At 36.8% G+C, this 18453-nt stretch overlaps 1 protein-coding gene and 1 non-coding gene across 2 annotated transcripts in view; both read left to right on the top strand.

Annotated features, from left to right (window-relative positions):
• Positions 1-18453, top strand: part of MED14 (mediator complex subunit 14) — a gene marked incomplete at its 5' end in the record, with an annotated part of 75018 nt that overhangs the window by 4643 nt on the left and 51922 nt on the right. Inside the window, 10 exons of the mRNA XM_007451987.1 lie at positions 772-798; positions 4361-4466; positions 9312-9485; positions 10141-10270; positions 10731-10859; positions 11175-11282; positions 11816-11948; positions 12916-13066; positions 13509-13620; positions 17316-17441. Of these exons, the coding sequence (XP_007452049.1) occupies positions 772-798; positions 4361-4466; positions 9312-9485; positions 10141-10270; positions 10731-10859; positions 11175-11282; positions 11816-11948; positions 12916-13066; positions 13509-13620; positions 17316-17441 (1196 nt within the window). The remainder of the gene's footprint in view (positions 1-771; positions 799-4360; positions 4467-9311; positions 9486-10140; positions 10271-10730; positions 10860-11174; positions 11283-11815; positions 11949-12915; positions 13067-13508; positions 13621-17315; positions 17442-18453) is intronic.
• TRNAG-UCC (transfer RNA glycine (anticodon UCC)) lies at positions 6732-6804 on the top strand. Its single transcript has one exon. It is a non-coding gene; the product is annotated as a tRNA-Gly (tRNA).

Here is an 18453-nt window from a genome sequence, read left to right as displayed (position 1 = left end):
TTCAGTGTGTATTCTTCAAGAGCCTATTAGATGTAGGGGAGGCTTTAGAGTTCAGGCTGTTGAATCTTGGACCATAGGATAGAGGTTTACAGAATGTGGTGATTCAGGAAGCAAATCAGGATCTTTCTAAGCATCGGTGGATGTGAGAGTGTTAAATGGTATAATTTCAGGGAAAAGGGTGACATTGGTTGCTGGCTTTCGTACTGGACAACTAGCAAAAACGAGATCAAAATCTCACTGGAGCTGTTTAAAAGTAATCATTTGCATCTAACCAAGCAACATCATAATTACTGTACATCCCTTGGCTGACGCTGGCCCTTTTGTGTGCCTAGCTTCTAGTTTTGCCCACCATAACAAAACATGGAGGGATTAGTGCTTGGAAGCAAGGTTCCATGGAATATGGGGAGGCTGGCAACTAAGTAGTACATTGCATCCATGATCATTTTGGTCTTAAAAGAATATTTTCTCTGACTCTCTATGATGTAGTGTGCTAAGGTAAGACTTGGTCTTTTTAAATGTTTGAGGTTCATGCAGTATCTTTTGAAGCACTTTGAATGGAGAGAAATGTTCCTTTGTTAGTTTTTCCTTTGTAGCTATATTGCCGGAAACTCATAAAATAAAAAAGAGTAGGGAGCCACACAAGCCTGTAGTGTCTGTTTATCCAGTTTTTCTGAAATACTAAGGTATTTAATAAGTCAAAGTAAGGACCATTATCATATTTTGATGAAGGTGTGCATTATTTAGTCAGTTTCTTTTTTTTTTTCTTCTTAGACTGCCAAGGAAATCTGATGTGGAAAGGTGAGTATGAAAAAAACCTTAAATCTGTGTCTGTGTTGATATATCTGTGAGTATGTGTGTGTGTGAGAGAGAAAGTGGCGGGGCGGGGAGGTATGTGTAGGTATGGGTGGTAGAGTTGTGGACCAGGAACATAGGTGCAGAGAGCCTGGGGTGACTTCACACCATTTGTTTAAGGAGCCCTGGGAAATATAATTTCCTCATCCTTGACAATTCTTGGTATGAGGCCAGCTCTGGACCTTCTCTTCTAGAAATCTTTATTGAATCACTGACCGGGTCAAGTGCCTGAGGGGTTAGGAAGATGTAGAAAATACAGAACTAAATGGAGAAAGCTGAGGAAGAGACTGACTTTAGAAAGTTTGCTGCTAATTTATCATTTGCTGCAATGATGCTATTAGATATCTATAGAGAGTGGACATTTGTCTACTGCTATTGCTGTTTTATAGTTAAGAGAATTTTGATTCAGTTGGAGTTTGGGGCTTAAGACATTACTAAATGCTAGTATGTTCCCATAGTCCAAAGGAAGAAGATAAATTAGGGTTTCAAAGAAATCAGGTGATGGAGATTTAAACTGTGGCTACAGTATAGGCTACTTGACTCTATCTTTGGAACCACTTATGCTCCTTGGTTGATCTTTTTATTAAATACCAAGTCACTAGGGCGGATTTTAGCGTTTATTAGTGACTACGCTCCACTCCCTACCCCCAGTGACCTTTCTGAGAGAATTAGACATAGATCGAAAAGATAGAAGTGGAAGAGACAATTGAAGCATACCTGTATTATGGTTTGGCTGCTCCGTTTTAAAGGAAGGAAATGAAAATCAGGATTTGAACAAAAATAAACAGATGGGACCTAATGAAACTTCAAAGCTTTTGCACAGCAAAGGAAACCGTAAACAAGACGAAAAGACAACCCTCAGAGTGGGAGAAAATATTTGCAAATGAAGCAGCTGGCAAAGGATTAATCTCCAAAATTTACAAGCAGCTCATGCAGCTCAATATCAAAAAACAAACAACCCAATCAAAAAACGGGCAGAAGACCTAAATAGACATTTCTCCAAAGAAGATATACAGATCGCCAACAAACACATGAAAGAATGCTCAACATCATTAAATCATTAGAGAAGTGCAAATCAAAACTACAATGAGGTATCACCTCACACCAGTCAGAATGGCCATCATCAAAAAATCTAGAAACAGTAAATGCTGGAGAGGGTGTGGAGAAAAGGGAACACTCTTGCCCTGTTGGTGGGAATGTAAATTGATACAACCACTATGGAGAACAGTATGGAGGTTCCTTAAAAAACTAAAAATAGAACTACCATATGACCCAGCAGTCCCACTACTGGGCATATACCCTGAGAAAACCATAATTCAAAAAGAGTCATGTACCACAGTGTTCATTGCAGCTCTATTTACAATAGCCAGGACATGGAAGCAACCTAAGTGTCCATCAACAGATGAATAGATAAACAAGATGTGGTACATATATACAATGGAATATTACTCAGCCATAAAAAGGAACGAAATTGAGTTATTTGTAGTGAGGTGGATGGACCTAGAGTCTGTCATACAGAGTGAAGTAAGAAAGAGAAAAACAAATACCGTATGCTAACATATATATATGGAATCTAAAAAAAAAATGGTTCTGAAGGACCTAGGGGCAGGACAGGAGTAAAGACGCAGACTTAGAATGGACTTGAGGACAAGGGGAGGGGGAAGGTTAAGCTGGGACGAAGTGAGAGAGTGGCATGGACATCTGTACACTACCAAATGTAAAACAGATAGCTAGTGGGAAGCAGCCACACAGCACGGGGAGATCAGCTCAGTGCTTTGTGACCACCTAGAGGGATGGGATAGGGAGGGTGGGAGATGCAAGAGGGAAGAGGTAATGGGGATATATGTATATATATAGCTGGTTCACTTTGTTATAAAGCAGAAACTAACACACCATTGTAAAGCAATTATACTCCAATAAAGATGTTAAAAAATATATATATTTGACACCAGCCAAAAATAAATAAATAAATAAAATGCCCACGATGCATTCATTTGGGGGGGAAAAAAAAAGAAAATCAGGGTTTGTTCTGTCCACTCTGGGGTAGGAAGGGAAACTGGGCCTTGGAAAACCAACTCATGCTGCCTATCACTTGAGACAGCGTGGTGTCAAGCAGAAAACATATTAAAATAGTTTACAAAGGGGGATGTCTCCTTTCCAGTAGAGGAGCTCCTCTGGCAACGGAATTAGTAATATACAAATATGTTTACTCTGAGAGAAGAGACCTCACATCTGTAAGCCGTTGCTGAGTTAGAATGACAGCACTGAGGTTCCTAGCACTGAGGTGACTGCCAGATCTTAGTATACATTTAACATTTCTGCTGTGTTCCAGTCTTGCCTATGATGCTCTCTGCTTGTTTTATCTCTAAGGGTCCTTCACAGACCCTGGCAAAGAGTCATAATTGTATCAGTGTCCTTGACTCTTCTCTTTCTACTACCAATAATTATATTGCAGGCTGAACCTTAAGGAAGTCTTTCAGGTTGTTTGTGGGCTATGTATGCTCTCAGTAGGATCTAGACTCTGTGGTCTTCAGTTAGGATTATGCTTCAGCAGAAACTTTCGTTTTGGTGCATTGCATCATGGTATTGCTGTTGGTGAGATACAGAGGTGTGGGTTGGATCTACAGGTCAGCGAACAGCTGTAACAAGATTAATATGTCAGAGTCCACTTGGAGGGAGGTTGGTGTCTTGCTGGGGCCTGTCATCAGTCCTGGCCTGTTGAATATTTTTTTGTGTGTCGTAAGGTAAACCATGAAAGGTATGATTATCAGTTTTGTAGCTGACATGAAGTTGAGAGGTCTAGCTAACACGCTGATTGACAATGTAAAGCTTTTAGTAAAGCTTTTAAGCCTTTATGAGGAGATGATAAAAATACTGATGAGTATGGGGAGAAAAAGCATTGTAGTGGGTATAGCATAAAAATAGATATGGACAGACCTTTTAGCTTTTATTTTTAGTACTTTGTTATTGAAATTAGTTTGGTAAAGAGTTGCATAGTTAAGCTCTTTATTCAATTTTATAAATCATGCTCTTGGAAAATGGGAAATGGGCCCTTGCCTTTGTAGAAATAATACAGTTTCAAGTTTTGGTAAAGAGCTATTTAACTTCCTTTCTCTTAGCAGAAAGGTTACTAATTCATAATTTCAACTTCAAACCATAATTTGGTCCCCTTTGTGACCCAGTTAACTTCTATATAATAATTTTATATTTGTGAATTTAGTATATTTTAGTAAACAACTTTTATTGCAGTATAAAATTAATTTGAAAATGTGATTCATTGCTTAAGCATTCTATTGGAGATGTTACTCTGAGGTAGAAAATGAAGTATATGCAGGTGGTATACAAAATGTGACAATAATTCATATTTAAATAAATATTTTAGGTGGTTCATTTCATTGTAATGGTTGTAAACAAAGACTGATTCATATTTTAGCTCAGATAAAATAAATTGTGAAATACTCCTTCAAATTTGTTGGTTCATTAAGAGTTGTTTTGTTTTATTTTAAAGGAAAATAGAAATAGTGCAGTTTGCTAGCCGGACACGCCAACTCTTTGTTCGATTATTAGCTTTAGTAAAATGGGCTAATAATGCTGGCAAAGTGGAAAAATGTGCGGTGAGTTAAACTTTTGACTTTATTTTATATAAAATAACTTTTTTGGAATGTTAACTTGTAATAGGCATAGTTTCTAATTTTAGCTCTAACTTATATCTGCTGATATGTTTTGGGATACATTACTTATGTGAGTAATCATTATTTCTGTATGATAATGTATAGTATATATCTGTAGAAACTTAGTATTTGTTTATGGACACCTAATCAGAAAAAAGAGTAGGCCATATCTGGAGATGTCATTACGCTGGAAGACATTAAATATGAGACTGGACCTAAAGGGGGAAAATGGTTAGCTTACATTCATATGCTTTCTTAGAGTTTGCAAAGTATTCCCTAAATTTGCCTATTGATTTCTTGACAACCCTTTGAGAATGGCAGAGTCAGTCTTTTATTATTTTACAGATGAGGAAATAAGGTTCCTAGAAGTTAAATGGCTTTTTCAAGGCCACAGAGCTGATGATAGCACTTATCTGTCCCTTTGTTTATTCATCTGTTCATTCTCCAACCCTTTATTGCACACAGGGCATAAGGCATAGTGGGTGGAGACTTGAATAAGGCATAGTCCCTGCCCTCAGGAAGCTCATGGTCTTTTGACTGTTGGTTGAGTCATTCTTTTGAATTCAAAGGAGTGACCTGTAGTGAAGTGTACCAAAGATTCTAAAATATGCACCCCCTACCCCCCACAAAAGTTTTAAGCTATGTTCAAGAAATGTTAAGGAGGAGAAGCATCAGTAGGGATCTTGTGTTAGCCTATTGAGCTCATAACTTGGGGAGGATGATATGGTGTTAACAGATGAGACACAAAATGAGGAGAATGGACTTCATATTGGAAAGGGTAGAGTAATTATAATAAAATGAATAAAATCTTAAAATAATGAGAGCATTTATTTATCCACCATAATTTATTTTTTGCACCCTGACAAGCTAAGCTGAAATATTTTTATAGTAACTTTACATTTGCAGGTCTATTGGGGTTTGCATATTCCATAAAATACCCCTTTAGAAAGAAATCTACAGCAGTGTGTTTCTGCCTATGATTTTCTGACATCTCCCCTCAATTTTAGCCCAGTGCATTTGCTATCCTCAGTTTCACTAGGTTCCCTTATCATTAGAAAGAAAGCTTATGTGAAAATTGCTAAAGTGAAAGGAAAACAGAGGTTTGAAGAAGTTGAGAATTTAAAATTCTAGAATAATATATTTTTTGAAAGTTAAAAAGAAGACACATTTCTAGCCACAGATCTTTTGTCTCTAGGAGTAAGCTGGTATCATCCTTTTATATAACATTGATCAAAGGGGGAGGGTATTTTGTACCATATATTGAATTTTCTTTATGGGGGAAAAAGTTATTTTATTCATGTTGTCATCATTCAAAGGATAGTTTTTATTATAAACATTAATAAGCAGGCTTATTCCAAGCTTATTTACCAGAAAGTTTACAATTCATTTCATTGTTTTGCAAATTTGGGCACCAAGTCTAATGAATCTATTTTGGCCGAAATGAAGAAGCATGGTATAGTATTTCTGAGAAGCCTAAGGTTTCTTTTCAGTAATTAGTTAATTTGAGGTAATCTTCTCCTAAAGGTATTCAGACTTTCAGTGAAGAGTTAAGTATTACTGAGGTATATAAAATCCAAGTATTCAGTTTTTCAAATCCAGGTTTAAATCCCTAATTATACCATGGGTATTTAAATTACCTGTTTGATACTACTGAGCTGTATGTCGTTAAACTAATATCAAGCAAAATCCAAAACTCTTGGTTTTGATATTGAGCCATATTGTATTTATCTTTCATTAATTCATGGTATAGTATTTTCCTATTAGTTTTTTGAATTGGCTGTTCCAGTAAGTCGCATGCTGAATAAAGTCTCATATTGAACTTTATACATAACGTTTTGGTATTTTTGTTTTGTGAATGTAGATACAGAGATGTGTTTTTGTCAGGGATAAAGTCCATCAGCTGGAGAATTAGAGGATTATTCACGTTTTGACACTTGTGTGCTCAACCTAATGATTATTTAACTAGACTCATTAGAGGTTCTTAATAGATAATGATCTTTAGCCATGCCAGACATATAAAGTGTTTAGATGAGTGTATAAATACACGGTTTATAGAACTCTAACTAATGGTAAAGCAGTCTGGATAATGTTTTAGCTAAGAAAAAGAAAAAATATCTCTCTCCTCCTTGAGCTGTTTTTAAAAGCAATTTTGAGATATAATTCACATACCATACAATCTATCCATTTAAAGTGTACAATTCTGGGAATTCCTTGGTGGTCCAGTGGTTAGGACTCCGCGCTTCCACCGCAGGGGGCACAGGTTCAATCCCTGGTCAGGGAATGAAGATCCCGCATGCTGTGCGGTGCGGCCAAAAAAAAACACAGTAATAATAAAGTGTACAATTCAGTGGTTTTTAGTATATTCACAGATATGTGCAACCATTAGCAGTCAATTTTAGAATATTTTCATCACCTCAAAAAGAAAATCATTACCCTTTATCATCCTAAGTACCCCCCAGCCCTAAGCAACCTCTGCTGTCTCTATAAATATGCCTATTCTGAACATTTCATATAAATGGAATCATAATATATGGTCTTTTGTGATTGGCTTCTGTCATTTAGCATGATGTTTTCAAGGGTCATCCATGTTGTACTGTACATGTATCAGTACTTCATTTTTATAGCTGAATTGTATGGATCCACTACATTTTATTTCTCCATTCATCAGTTAATGGACTTGTAGGTTGTTTCCAGTTTTTGGCTATTATGAATAATGTTGCTATAAACATTCATATACAAGTTTCTCTGTGGACATGTGTTTTCATTTCTCTTGGGTATATACCTAGGAGTGGAATGGTTGGGTCATACGGTAACTGTGTATTTAGTAATCATTTGAGGAACTGCCAGACTCTTTTCCAAAATGGCTATACTACTTTACATTCCCACCAGCAATGTAAGAGGGTTCTAATTGCTCCATGCCAACATTTGTTATTGTCTGACATTTTGATTCTGGCCATTCCTGGTAGGTGTGAAGTGGCACTTCACTGTGTTTTTTGTTTGCATTTCTCTGATGACTAGTGGTGTTGACCGTCTTTTCATGTGCTTTTGGCCATTTGTATATTTTCCTTAGAGAAGTGTCTGTTTGGTGCTCAGTTAAATTTTAAAGGAGATTGGTATTAATCATATCAACAGTTGGTATGTGAGTACTTAAGAATAAAAAAAGAGCATGATTATTAGGGACCTATGTGGATTCACTAATAAGTAACTCAAAACTAAACTTTTATCTTTATTAATTTGATTTCTAAGTCAAAGAAATATAGCTGGAGCTAGTTTATTTTGAGTTGAGCAAGGTAGTTTAGAGAGTTTCATTAATAACCCACATTTAAGGTGGAGTGATGTAGGCTCGATGAACTGTGGCACCCCACTAGGGCTGGACGGAAATCTTTAGTATTCTTTGGCCTAAGCATTTTTGCAGTGTTTTGAGTGAATGGAGACTTGGGATGACCTAAATCTGAGTAAAAACCTATACAGAAGTTGAGAGAAGCAGGATTCAAATATGTTAAAAATCAGAGTACAGTCATGCTTTAGGTTCAGGGTGGGAAAGGGGACCTTGCTTGATAGAGATTCATGCACAGAAGATCAAGGCCTTTTAGTTAACTTCAAGCTTGCTGTGTGTTAGCAGTGTCGTGGCTGCTGATAAGAAGTTAGTGGTGGTGGTGTTAATAGAACTCCATTTTACTAGTCATGGAAGGTAGCACTTCTGAGGGCCTGTGCTGGTCTAACTAAGAGTTAGAAAAAACATTTTTTGGTTCCAGCTTCTCTGGTTATTCACTATCTTTGAGCAAGTGTCTAAACCTCAGCCTCAATTTTCTCATCTCTAAGATAATAGTAATTATCTTGTTTTGTCTAGTTCCTAGAGTCGTGAAAATCAGAGAATAAAATAAGTGTGGGAATACTGAGAAAATGTAGGGCATTGTGTGTGCATGATGTGTTATTGATTCTGGATACCATATTTTAAGTTGATCACTGATAAACTGAAGCATTTCCAGGCAGTGGAATAGGGATGGTGAGTCAGGAATTTGGAATGTTCAGCTTGAAGATAGAGTGGGCTTCCCCTGTTTGAAGGACGTGAAAGACTTTTAAGTATTGTTCCAGAAAGGAAGTCGTTTTCAGCTTCATGATGACGTCTACTAGTTTAGGCACACTTGTGAAATGCATTGAGTAGACAACTGATGGAAAGGATTTCTATATTGGACGTGAAGTTGGCCTAGATCTCATAATGGACAATGTTTACTGTGTGTTTTGTATGTTCTAGGCACTGTTCTAAAGGTTTCATATGCATAAACTCTTAATCCTCGAACAACCTTATGAGGGGGAGGAAATCATCTCCATTTTATATTGAAAAAACTGAGGCAAAGAGGGATTTAAGCAACTTGCCCAAGGTTATAGGGCTAGTGAGTTGCAGAATTAAAATTGAGACCAAGGCAGTCTGGGTCCAGGAGACCATGCTTTTATGTCTCCTTTATTACCAGTCAACTCTAGAAGTCTGTAGGAGAAAAAGCATTGTATTCTATTTATTTTTCCTAACTTGTCATATGTATGTGTAATGTTAAAGATGGAGAAACGAATCGGGAAACCTTTTATTTTAAATTGATAGAAAATTACTGGTTTTTAAAAATATTTCTTCTTTCCTCAAATTACTGGAAAATTTTTTGATGAAATATTTTGAAATATGGAAAAGCTATAGTAATTCCTCTCAGAGTTTACTTTGGAATCAATAAATGATATTTGACGTGAAAAGTGGCTGGTTTTCAAGGAAGCGTAATACATATACCCTTTGTTTTGAAGATGATCTCGAGCTTCTTAGATCAGCAAGCCATCCTGTTTGTGGATACTGCTGATCGCCTGGCCTCATTAGCTAGAGATGCTCTGGTCCATGCACGCCTGCCTAGTTTTGCCATCCCATATGCTATTGATGTACTGACTACTGGGTCTTACCCACGGCTGCCAACCTGCATTAGGGTAAGTGCATTCCTACCCCAGCCCACCCTCAAAAGTTGAAGGCTTTGGCATTGGATTCTACAATATTAATAAGTAGCCCAGCCAAAGCAAAAAACTGTTCTGTATTTTTAAAATAAATATTTCATGTAGTTTGCTTTTTTCTCTATAATTAAAATTTGGAGGGGGCGGGTTTGAAATAAATTGGAGCCAGAATGTGAGTAGCTATCAAAATGAGTTTATTTATTTATTTATTTAGGTGAGGGTGAACAGAATTATGAGGGTAACTTAACATCTATTTCAGATGTGAAAATACGGCACGCTAGCTGCTTTTTGGAAGTGTCTTTAAAAATTTGTTGTTGTGGTAGTTGTTGACTCACTTGGTGCTGTTGTATTTTATACTTCTAAGAAGTGGTGAAAGTCATCTAGTGACATTAAGTTGGTTTCATAAATAGAACATGAAGGAGATCGTGTTGCATTACCATCTTAGCTGGGTGGCTGGTGGAATCATTGACACTCTAATGCGTGATAGTAGTGGTCACTATTATTGGATGTAGACTGCAGAAATGAGTGTTGAGGTTCTCTTGGGTAAAGTAAGAAAATACTGTGTTAGAACAGGCGCAGGTAAAAATTATGTCTCTTTGTACATTATTTTTAGATCACTTAAACTTTTTTGTAGGATAAAATTATTCCTCCGGACCCAATTACCAAAATTGAGAAGCAAGCTACACTTCACCAGCTGAACCAGATTCTTAGACATCGGCTTGTAACCACAGATCTTCCTCCTCAGTTAGCAAATCTTACAGTTGGTATGTACCTGAAATACATTTTTAAAGAATTGACTCGAATATTTTTCAAACAGCTTTTGGGGTTTTATCTTTTAAAATATCCTTATGAAGTCTTGACCTACAATTTTGGTGGTGTTTGAATCCGTAACTTGTGCCATATCATTTCCCTTTAGTACCTGGAAATACAGTGCTGGTATTTGAAGCTGGGGAGTGGCCAAGATTACCTGGGGCTGGAGGAGACTAGGTCCTAGAGTTGAGCCTCAAGAAAATATTGTTCCTTGATGTTAGAAGAGTTGCCCTTGGTTTCTTGCTGACCTGGAAGCTGGCTACGGTTTATGCAGGAACCAGTGAATTGTCTGAACACTTATGAAAGATTCTTCAGTCTGTTTAAAATTTCTCGTGAGCGAGACTGAAAGTTCTAGGTTAGCGGGAAGCTGCTTATTTTCTAGCAAAGTAGACCTTCTTCTTCTTCTTCTAAAAGCAAATGGCCGAGTGAAGTTTCGAGTTGAAGGAGAATTTGAAGCCACCTTGACTGTGATGGGAGATGACCCTGATGTTCCCTGGCGTCTTCTCAAGCTAGAAATTCTAGTTGAGGATAAGGAAACAGGAGGTAAATCATAAATAGTGATTTAAATCATATGTATTGGTTTAAATGTTGGGTGTTATATTATTGAAACATTCTTGCAGAATAATACATGTGTTTAGCAATTTATCCTGTAATCTGACGCAGATTTTATGATAATCGTAACTGCCTGCTGACCACAGAAGTTTCATTGTTTCTCTAGCGTACTCTCTAGTTTTCATAGATAATTTCAGTTCTTTTTTTAAAACTCATCGTTAGTGAATATACTCTTCCTTAGTTGGTCTATGACACAATCTGTACACTTTTCTGATTAACCACCTTCTTTTCTCCTGCCAACGGAAGATGGGCGAGCCTTGGTTCATAGTATGCAGATCAACTTTATCCATCAGCTGGTACAGTCTAGGCTCTTTGCTGATGAGAAACCTCTTCAGGACATGTACAACTGCCTGCGTATCCTTCTGAAATTTGAGCCCTGTATTTGTAAAGAATTTGTGTCCCCCAACACACACACAATTTCCATCTGCCCCTAGTCCTGAACTAGAGCCGCTTAAACTCTCCCCGTCACCCTTTTTGGGTGGAAACGGGGGCTGGGGAACTGGCCAGTGTAAAGAATAGTGATATGTCTATAAAAAATGAAGTTTTTAATTTTACTATTGACTTCGCAGGTAAAAACTTTAAATGATAAGGTAGAAATAGTACTATTTGGGGAGAAAAAAATAGTACCATTTAGTCTCTACCCATATTCTCTAAACTATGATGAATTAAGGGGCAACCTGGACCTTACATTTTGTTTATAGTGGTTCAAAATTAAATACAAAACCTTTTTCTAAAATTGTGTCACAAATTCCAGCACTTTTGGTATAAGTCATTGGAGAAGTATAATAGCCAACTTTTGGGGAATAGAGCGTTTGTTAAATGAAGTTTGCTTATACTTCACTGGCTGTTGTAGTGATATCTTAGATTTGCTTAACAAGATCCATCAGATTCTTTCTGCTTATCACTTCAGTTAGAAGTGCTACATTCCCAAACTCTAATGTTAATCCGAGAGCGGTGGGGAGACCTCGTACAGGTGGAAAGGTATCATGCAGGAAAGTGCCTCTCCCTCTCAGTTTGGAAGTAAGTAAAGTTGATTCTGGTGGGGTCATGCAATGACTGTAAATACTCTTTTTGTTTCTCTCTTTCTCTCATACATCTGATTTACCATATACCTCTGTGTACCTCTAGCAACATGATTTTGTATGGTAAAGTCCTATGGTATATAAACCACATAGGACATCCATAATTGAGACCTTTCTTAGAACATGGCATATTTTAAATATGTAGACGTTTATCTATTTGTACTAAAACTTACTATTTTTTTTTTTAATTTTTATTTTTTTGCGGTACGCGGGCCTCTCACTGTTGTGGCCCCTCCTGTTGCGGAGCACAGGCTCCGGACGTGCAGGCTCAGCGGCCATGGCTGACGGGCCCAGCCGCTCCGCGGCACGTGGGATCTTCCCGGACCGGGGCACGAACCCGTGTCCCCTGCATCGGCAGGCGGACTCTCAACCACTGTGCCACCAGGGAAGCTCAAAACTTACTATTCTTAAAGATTAGATTACTCTGGCTTCATACCAGATTGCTAAAAGACCATTAGGTTAGATTATCAGGTATCATTTTTTAAAAAACCTTGCTTATCACAGTGTTATGTTTTGAATTGCACCTTTAAAAAACTTTTGGGGAAAATCAGTATCAGCCTGTTTTACAATCCTCTATTCCCTATTTGAACTTTGCTTGATTCCCATTTTCTGTAAAGGAATCAAAGGTGAATAGACACCACTTAAAGATTGTTTTGGCCTTTTTGTGTGTGTGTGCATGTGTTTTATTTTTAAATTCTGTGTCTGTGTTTTTTTTTAATGTAGTAAATCATTGTGTTGGATTGCAGAATAGCTGTCTTCCCAATATTAATAGTCCCTCAACGAACAGTGAGGACCTGCCATGTTCTAGGCTCTGGATAAGGTGCACAATAGACTGTCTCTCTTTTATTCCAGAAGTTAACAGAGTGTGTTGGAAAAAATTCTTAATATTTCTTTTTTCTCTTTAGTCAACAGGTTCTTGGGAGAAAAACAGGAACAGCATCTGTTCACAAAGTTACAATTAAAATTGATGAGAATGATGTCTCCAAGCCTTTACAGATTTTTCATGATCCTCCTTTGCCAGCTTCTGATTCCAAATTAGTAGAAAGAGCCATGAAGGTAAAAGAACTCAATATATTTCAATATTGGTTTGATTAAATGAATATAGTAATATAACTTAACCATTTATACTTAAACTTTTAGCACAAATCCTTTAAAATACCTAATTGTTCCTAAAACCCTTTATGAAACTTATTTTAAATGAATGTTATGCTTGTACATTTGTTGTGGTTGTTTTAACGTCTAATATAATTTGTAAGATGTTCTTTCAAATTCTGTAATTTGGATCAGATCTGTAGTTGCCAGAATGTTAACTGTAGCCTTTAAGTTATCAATACCATTTAAATTTATTTTTTTAATTTTAAGTTTGCTTTCTTTTACTGGTTAACACTTAATCATTGTGATTCTAAAAGGAAGTATCTTGGAGCACAATAATCTACTCTCGGGCTTTTAAAGTAAAAATGTTTAAATTGCACATACAATTCTGTTCTTGTTTATGCAGATTGATCATTTATCAATAGAAAAACTCCTGATTGACAGTGTCCATGCACGAGCTCATCAGAAGCTCCAGGAACTGAAGGCCATTCTTAGAGGTTTCAATGCCAATGAAAATTGTAGGTTCTTTTAAGATGGCATTTCTGTCTTTCTTTTGTTTAAATTAGTATCCACTTTTATTTTCTGAAGAGTCTTTCTTAATGATTTTTTTTCCTGATATACTGATTTTGTTGTAGAGGCTGCATTTTAATTTGTGATCTACCAATAAGCTTGTCTTAATTTTTCCCTTACTTTCTTCTTTTTCATTTAGCTTGACCTTATTTTTGAAATGTATGTATGTCAACTCTCCTTAAAACTTTTCTTTCCTATTGAAATAGAAGCTATTTTAATATTTTAATATGAGTCTTCTTTTGTTTTTTCTTCTAAAAGGTTAAGGCAGCTTTGCAAATATTTATAACGTATTTATGAAATAATGCCTGTTTGAATGAAGCAAAATATATCCCTTGTCTTTTTAAAAATGTTTTTGAGTTGTTAATACATTAACAGGGTTGAAAATAAGAAATACAGATATGCACACATAGTGAAAAATCTTCTAATTACCTGGTATATTCAGAGCGTATGGGGACGGTCAGTCATTTACAAAGTAAGTGCTTTCATTCTAGGAATATAGTTTCACAGTATCACAATGAGCATATTTACTATTCCTACCCCAGTTTTTGGCTGTGATTACCTGGTGCCCACAGTATTTTTGCAATCTTAATTTTTCTAATTTTAATTATTTCTAATTTTTCAAAATAGTGAAATTCTAAAATATCATTGGGATTGTAGAAAATTGGGGTTTATGATCTTTTGATAGGCTCTGGTTTACTTTAGTATCATCTGTAAACACGTCTTAGTAAGTAAAAAGAACCTCAGTATGATTGCCTGGGGGATATTTAAATTACTTTGAAAAATGGACTGAACGTATGTTTACCTAGGAATAGTTTTGCATGTTGTTCACGTAAGTTGCGAAGATTTTTCTTTAGCAGTATTTTGTAGAGATGTCACTGCTTGAGTAGCCAAAAGATGTGGGTTCAGCTGCTCTTCTGCTCTTGAACAAGTCACTTAAATTCTTTGGGGCCCATTCTCCTCATCTGTAATTTGAGGATGTTAGTCCAGGCTCTTCCTGGATCTCTTACTGTAGTGGGAGTGTGCTACAGTAGTGGTTTTCAAGCCCTACGAGTCTGTTGAGTCCTCAGTGTTAGAGAAAGGTGCTTTGGAGACTGTTTTGAAGGAGAGGGAGGTTCCTGCATGTGGGGTTTGGCCCCTCAGCCCTGCTTTAATCAGAACAATTCTGGAAACAAGGACCGCTGTAGGTAAAGGTCTGCTGACCCACCATTTTAGGACATATGCTTTAACTGTTTTTTTAAATTCACGTTCATGCACTTATACTCTTATGTAGTCTTACTTGATCTCTTTTGTGATGGGAAAGCATGCTTTGGTGAGATCCTTTGCTGGGACCAGGGACCATAGTCTGTTCTGCGAACCCCTTAGTGCAATTACCCTTAATTAGCTGGCTTTTCTTCCAACTCCTCACTAGAATAAGCCGAGGAAATGAGTAGCTCGGGAGAATGGAGCATTTCAAGGAAGGGCTAGGGGAGTGCACAGATAGCAGGTTTTAGACAGCCCAGGGGGCATTGTGTGGTTTCTTGAGGGTGGGAGATGGTGGGGTGGGAATGTCTCAGGGGAGGGTAGGCAGGACTCTGGGAGAGCAATTTTAAAAAGGCAGTTCAAGGCACTAAAGGTAGCTTGCCCTGCGGCCCCTTCTCATCATCACCTGACTCCAGGAAGCCAGGGTGCTCTCCCTTGGGTTGTGCTCTGTCAGCACCAGATTTGGGGTCTCAAGGTCAGTTCAGAAGCTGTGAACCACACACAGCCATTCCTAATTGGGCTTAGTTGCTTCTCTTCAGTCTTCCCACTGTATGTTATTGTCTATTGGTACATTCCTCATCTTGTCCTCAATAAATAGATAGGGAGAAATGAAAGAGGAGATTTGTATATGTTCCTGCTGCAGGAAGAAGTGTGCAGCTCAGTCATTTTGCACGGCCTTTAATTCTCCCTTCATAAGTTTCTCCATTCTGGATACACTCCATTAAAACCTGTTGCCTTGAAATGCTTAAGGCCTTATATATTTTATTTTCTGTAAAGAAAAATACAGACATCGGCAGCCATAAAATATGTTCAGAGCTGTACATCAAAGTATTTTCTATCTTTTGGACTGTGTTCTCTATTCTTCTCTGATGCCCTGTCTTTTCAAAAATATTTAATTTTGTTAATTAGATTGAAGTTAGAGTTGTCATCCCAATTGTCAGAATTAGTTTTACTCCTTTGCTACGCTTTAAAAATAGTTTTGTTTTAAAGAATACATTCCTATCCCATTAGGAATTAAGACAGTACAGATATATTTTAAAAATCAGCAACTCTGCTTCAGATCTCTAAGCACTTTTTTAATTTGTCACACTGGTCTGAATGATAGAATATTGTAAAAGAAATTCCCGTTTGTGCCTTTTTTGTCCTGTTTTTTTGTTTGTTTTAGATGAGTTATGCTGGACCTGCATGTTAAAGATTTGTATGCAAATTTGTTAGATATACTTGAAAGCAGTTTGTTTTCCTCTGATTAAATATGTTTCCTGCAATCTTTTTTTGATTTATTATTTTGTTTGTATAGACAGTGCCAATGGCAACATGACCTATTTTAATTGTTGCAATTTTATAACAAGAGGTTTTGGTTTGTTTCTTCGGTACATAAATACAGAAAATGTACATTATTGAGCACTTTGCTTTCTAAAGCACCTTTACAAGCTTGTCATTGCTTCTTCCTGGACCCGTGGCGTGGACAGGAAGATGTCATTGTCCTTGTTTAACAAAGTAGCACAGAGAAGTCACACCTGGTGAAGGGCTGGGCCTACGCTACCACTCTACTCCCTCCCCGCCTTTCTCCTGCAGTGTAGCTTTAAAGGACTGTGGTAACCAGAAGAGCATATTCCTTTAGCAGGTCATCAATCTGATGAGCACATGGTGTGCTTTCAGTTAGCACATGGTGTGCTTTCAGGGCTTTGCTCCTTTACTGGATTGTGTTATACCAACTTGTGAGATTAAGGGGAAAGTTAATCAGGCCTGGTGGAAATACTGTGAAACTCTAGAAAGAGTATATTGGCAGCTTTGGGAATTTGTGTTTAGCAGTTGCCTCTGTTCTTATTTCATCTGTGACTTGAAAATGAGGTACATAAATAACTTGAAAAAAATCCTTTCCTTTATAATCAATGTTTAATAGCGTTCAGAGGTTTTTTTAAATACATGGGCCCTAATTGCCAGAAAAACCTCTCTTTATGAAGAATGGCATTAAAAATATTTAGGCCATAAATGAAGTTTATTCTGTTTACCAAGCAATATTTTTTCCCATTATATCAGAAAGAAAATCCTTCAAATTAGCTTATTAGTAATTACTGAGTGAAAGTAAAACTAGAACTCAGCTCACTGATAAGGTTAAATTTTCACAAGCTATTTTAACCTTTTTAAAGGAATCTTGGAGGGTTTTTTCTTTGCTGTAGTATTTGAGACGGGTGTGTTTGTTTCAGGTCACCTTGTAGATTACATTCTTCTTTTGAGCTACTAAGTGACATAATATTACTAACCCAGTTTAGCAAAATTATGTTTTTCCTGTAACATTCAGGATCATTCAGTAGTTGGTTCGTTTCTACTCACTGAGAAATATATGTATTTTTGGGGGGGGGGATATTCAGATAGAAATATAACTTAATTCTTAACTGTTCAGCTTCCATAGAGACTGCACTTCCAGCTCTTGTTGTTCCCATCTTGGAGCCCTGTGGTAATTCGGAGTGTCTACACATTTTTGTAGATTTGCATTCTGGAATGTTCCAGTTGATGCTTTATGGACTTGGTAAGTTACCAAATGATAGACTCAGTGTAAAGAAAAATACTTTTAACAAAAGCAGAATAAAAATATTTTGCCATTAGGTATTGGGAGGGGTGGTATAAACTGTATAGAAAATAGATATGGAAGGAATAACTCTGGCTGATGTCTGTTTCTTGGGGCCCATTTTAACTCTTGTACCAGAAGTGAAACTTCCCAGTATGAAGTACATTCATGTTGTTTCTCTTATGTAAAAGTAATAATATTGATGGCTGATCTTTTCTTAGATTAACTATTTTACCACTAATAGTTGGGTGTCATGGAGAAGACTACAATCTAATGTCATTCACAGCTGAAGAACAAATTTATGACAGTATAAACATCTCAGATGACTCGGTACAGAATCCTGTAGGAAAGGATTTTTTTTTCTGGCTTAAACAGTAGAAATTGAAGTTTGATTTCTAGCATGTTCTGTTACCAAGTTGGTGTTCTGAAATGATGAAATACTAGGAACTTAGTGTTTTTGTACTGCTGATGGAATAGTGTTCTTGAATATATTAGCACATTTGCCATTTGAAATTAATATTAAGCTAGATAGATTGATGAAAATAAAAGGCTTTCTGGTTATATCGTATGGCTATGTCGTATGGCTATAAAGATAGATTTTTCTTTGAACTGCTTATGGAAACCTGGCCTCATTACTTTGAATCACATCACATTTATGATGGCTAAATGATAAGTGACACATTAGGAAATTGTTGTTTGCTCTTCAAAACTTTATTTAACTGTTTTCTTGATGATTAACACAGTACATACTCATAAGTAGAAAAACTAAACATGTAAAAATGAGAGAAGCAAAAAAATAGTTGCCTGTTGGTAATCATTGTTTTTAGGGGATATATGCTTATCTTAGCACAGGCTGCCATAACAGAGAACCACAGAGTGGGTGGCTTAAACAACAGAAACTTATTTTCTCACGGTTTTGGAGGTTTAAAGTATGAGATAAGGGTGCCACCATGGTCAGGTTATGGTGAGAGCT

The sequence above is a fragment of the Lipotes vexillifer genome, unplaced genomic scaffold (genome assembly GCF_000442215.2).
Source record: "Lipotes vexillifer unplaced genomic scaffold, Lipotes_vexillifer_v1.1 scaffold847, whole genome shotgun sequence".
Taxonomy (NCBI): Eukaryota; Metazoa; Chordata; class Mammalia; order Artiodactyla; family Lipotidae; genus Lipotes; species Lipotes vexillifer.
Note: the sequence above shows the minus strand (reverse complement) of the source record. Positions and strands in the feature narration are given on the sequence as shown.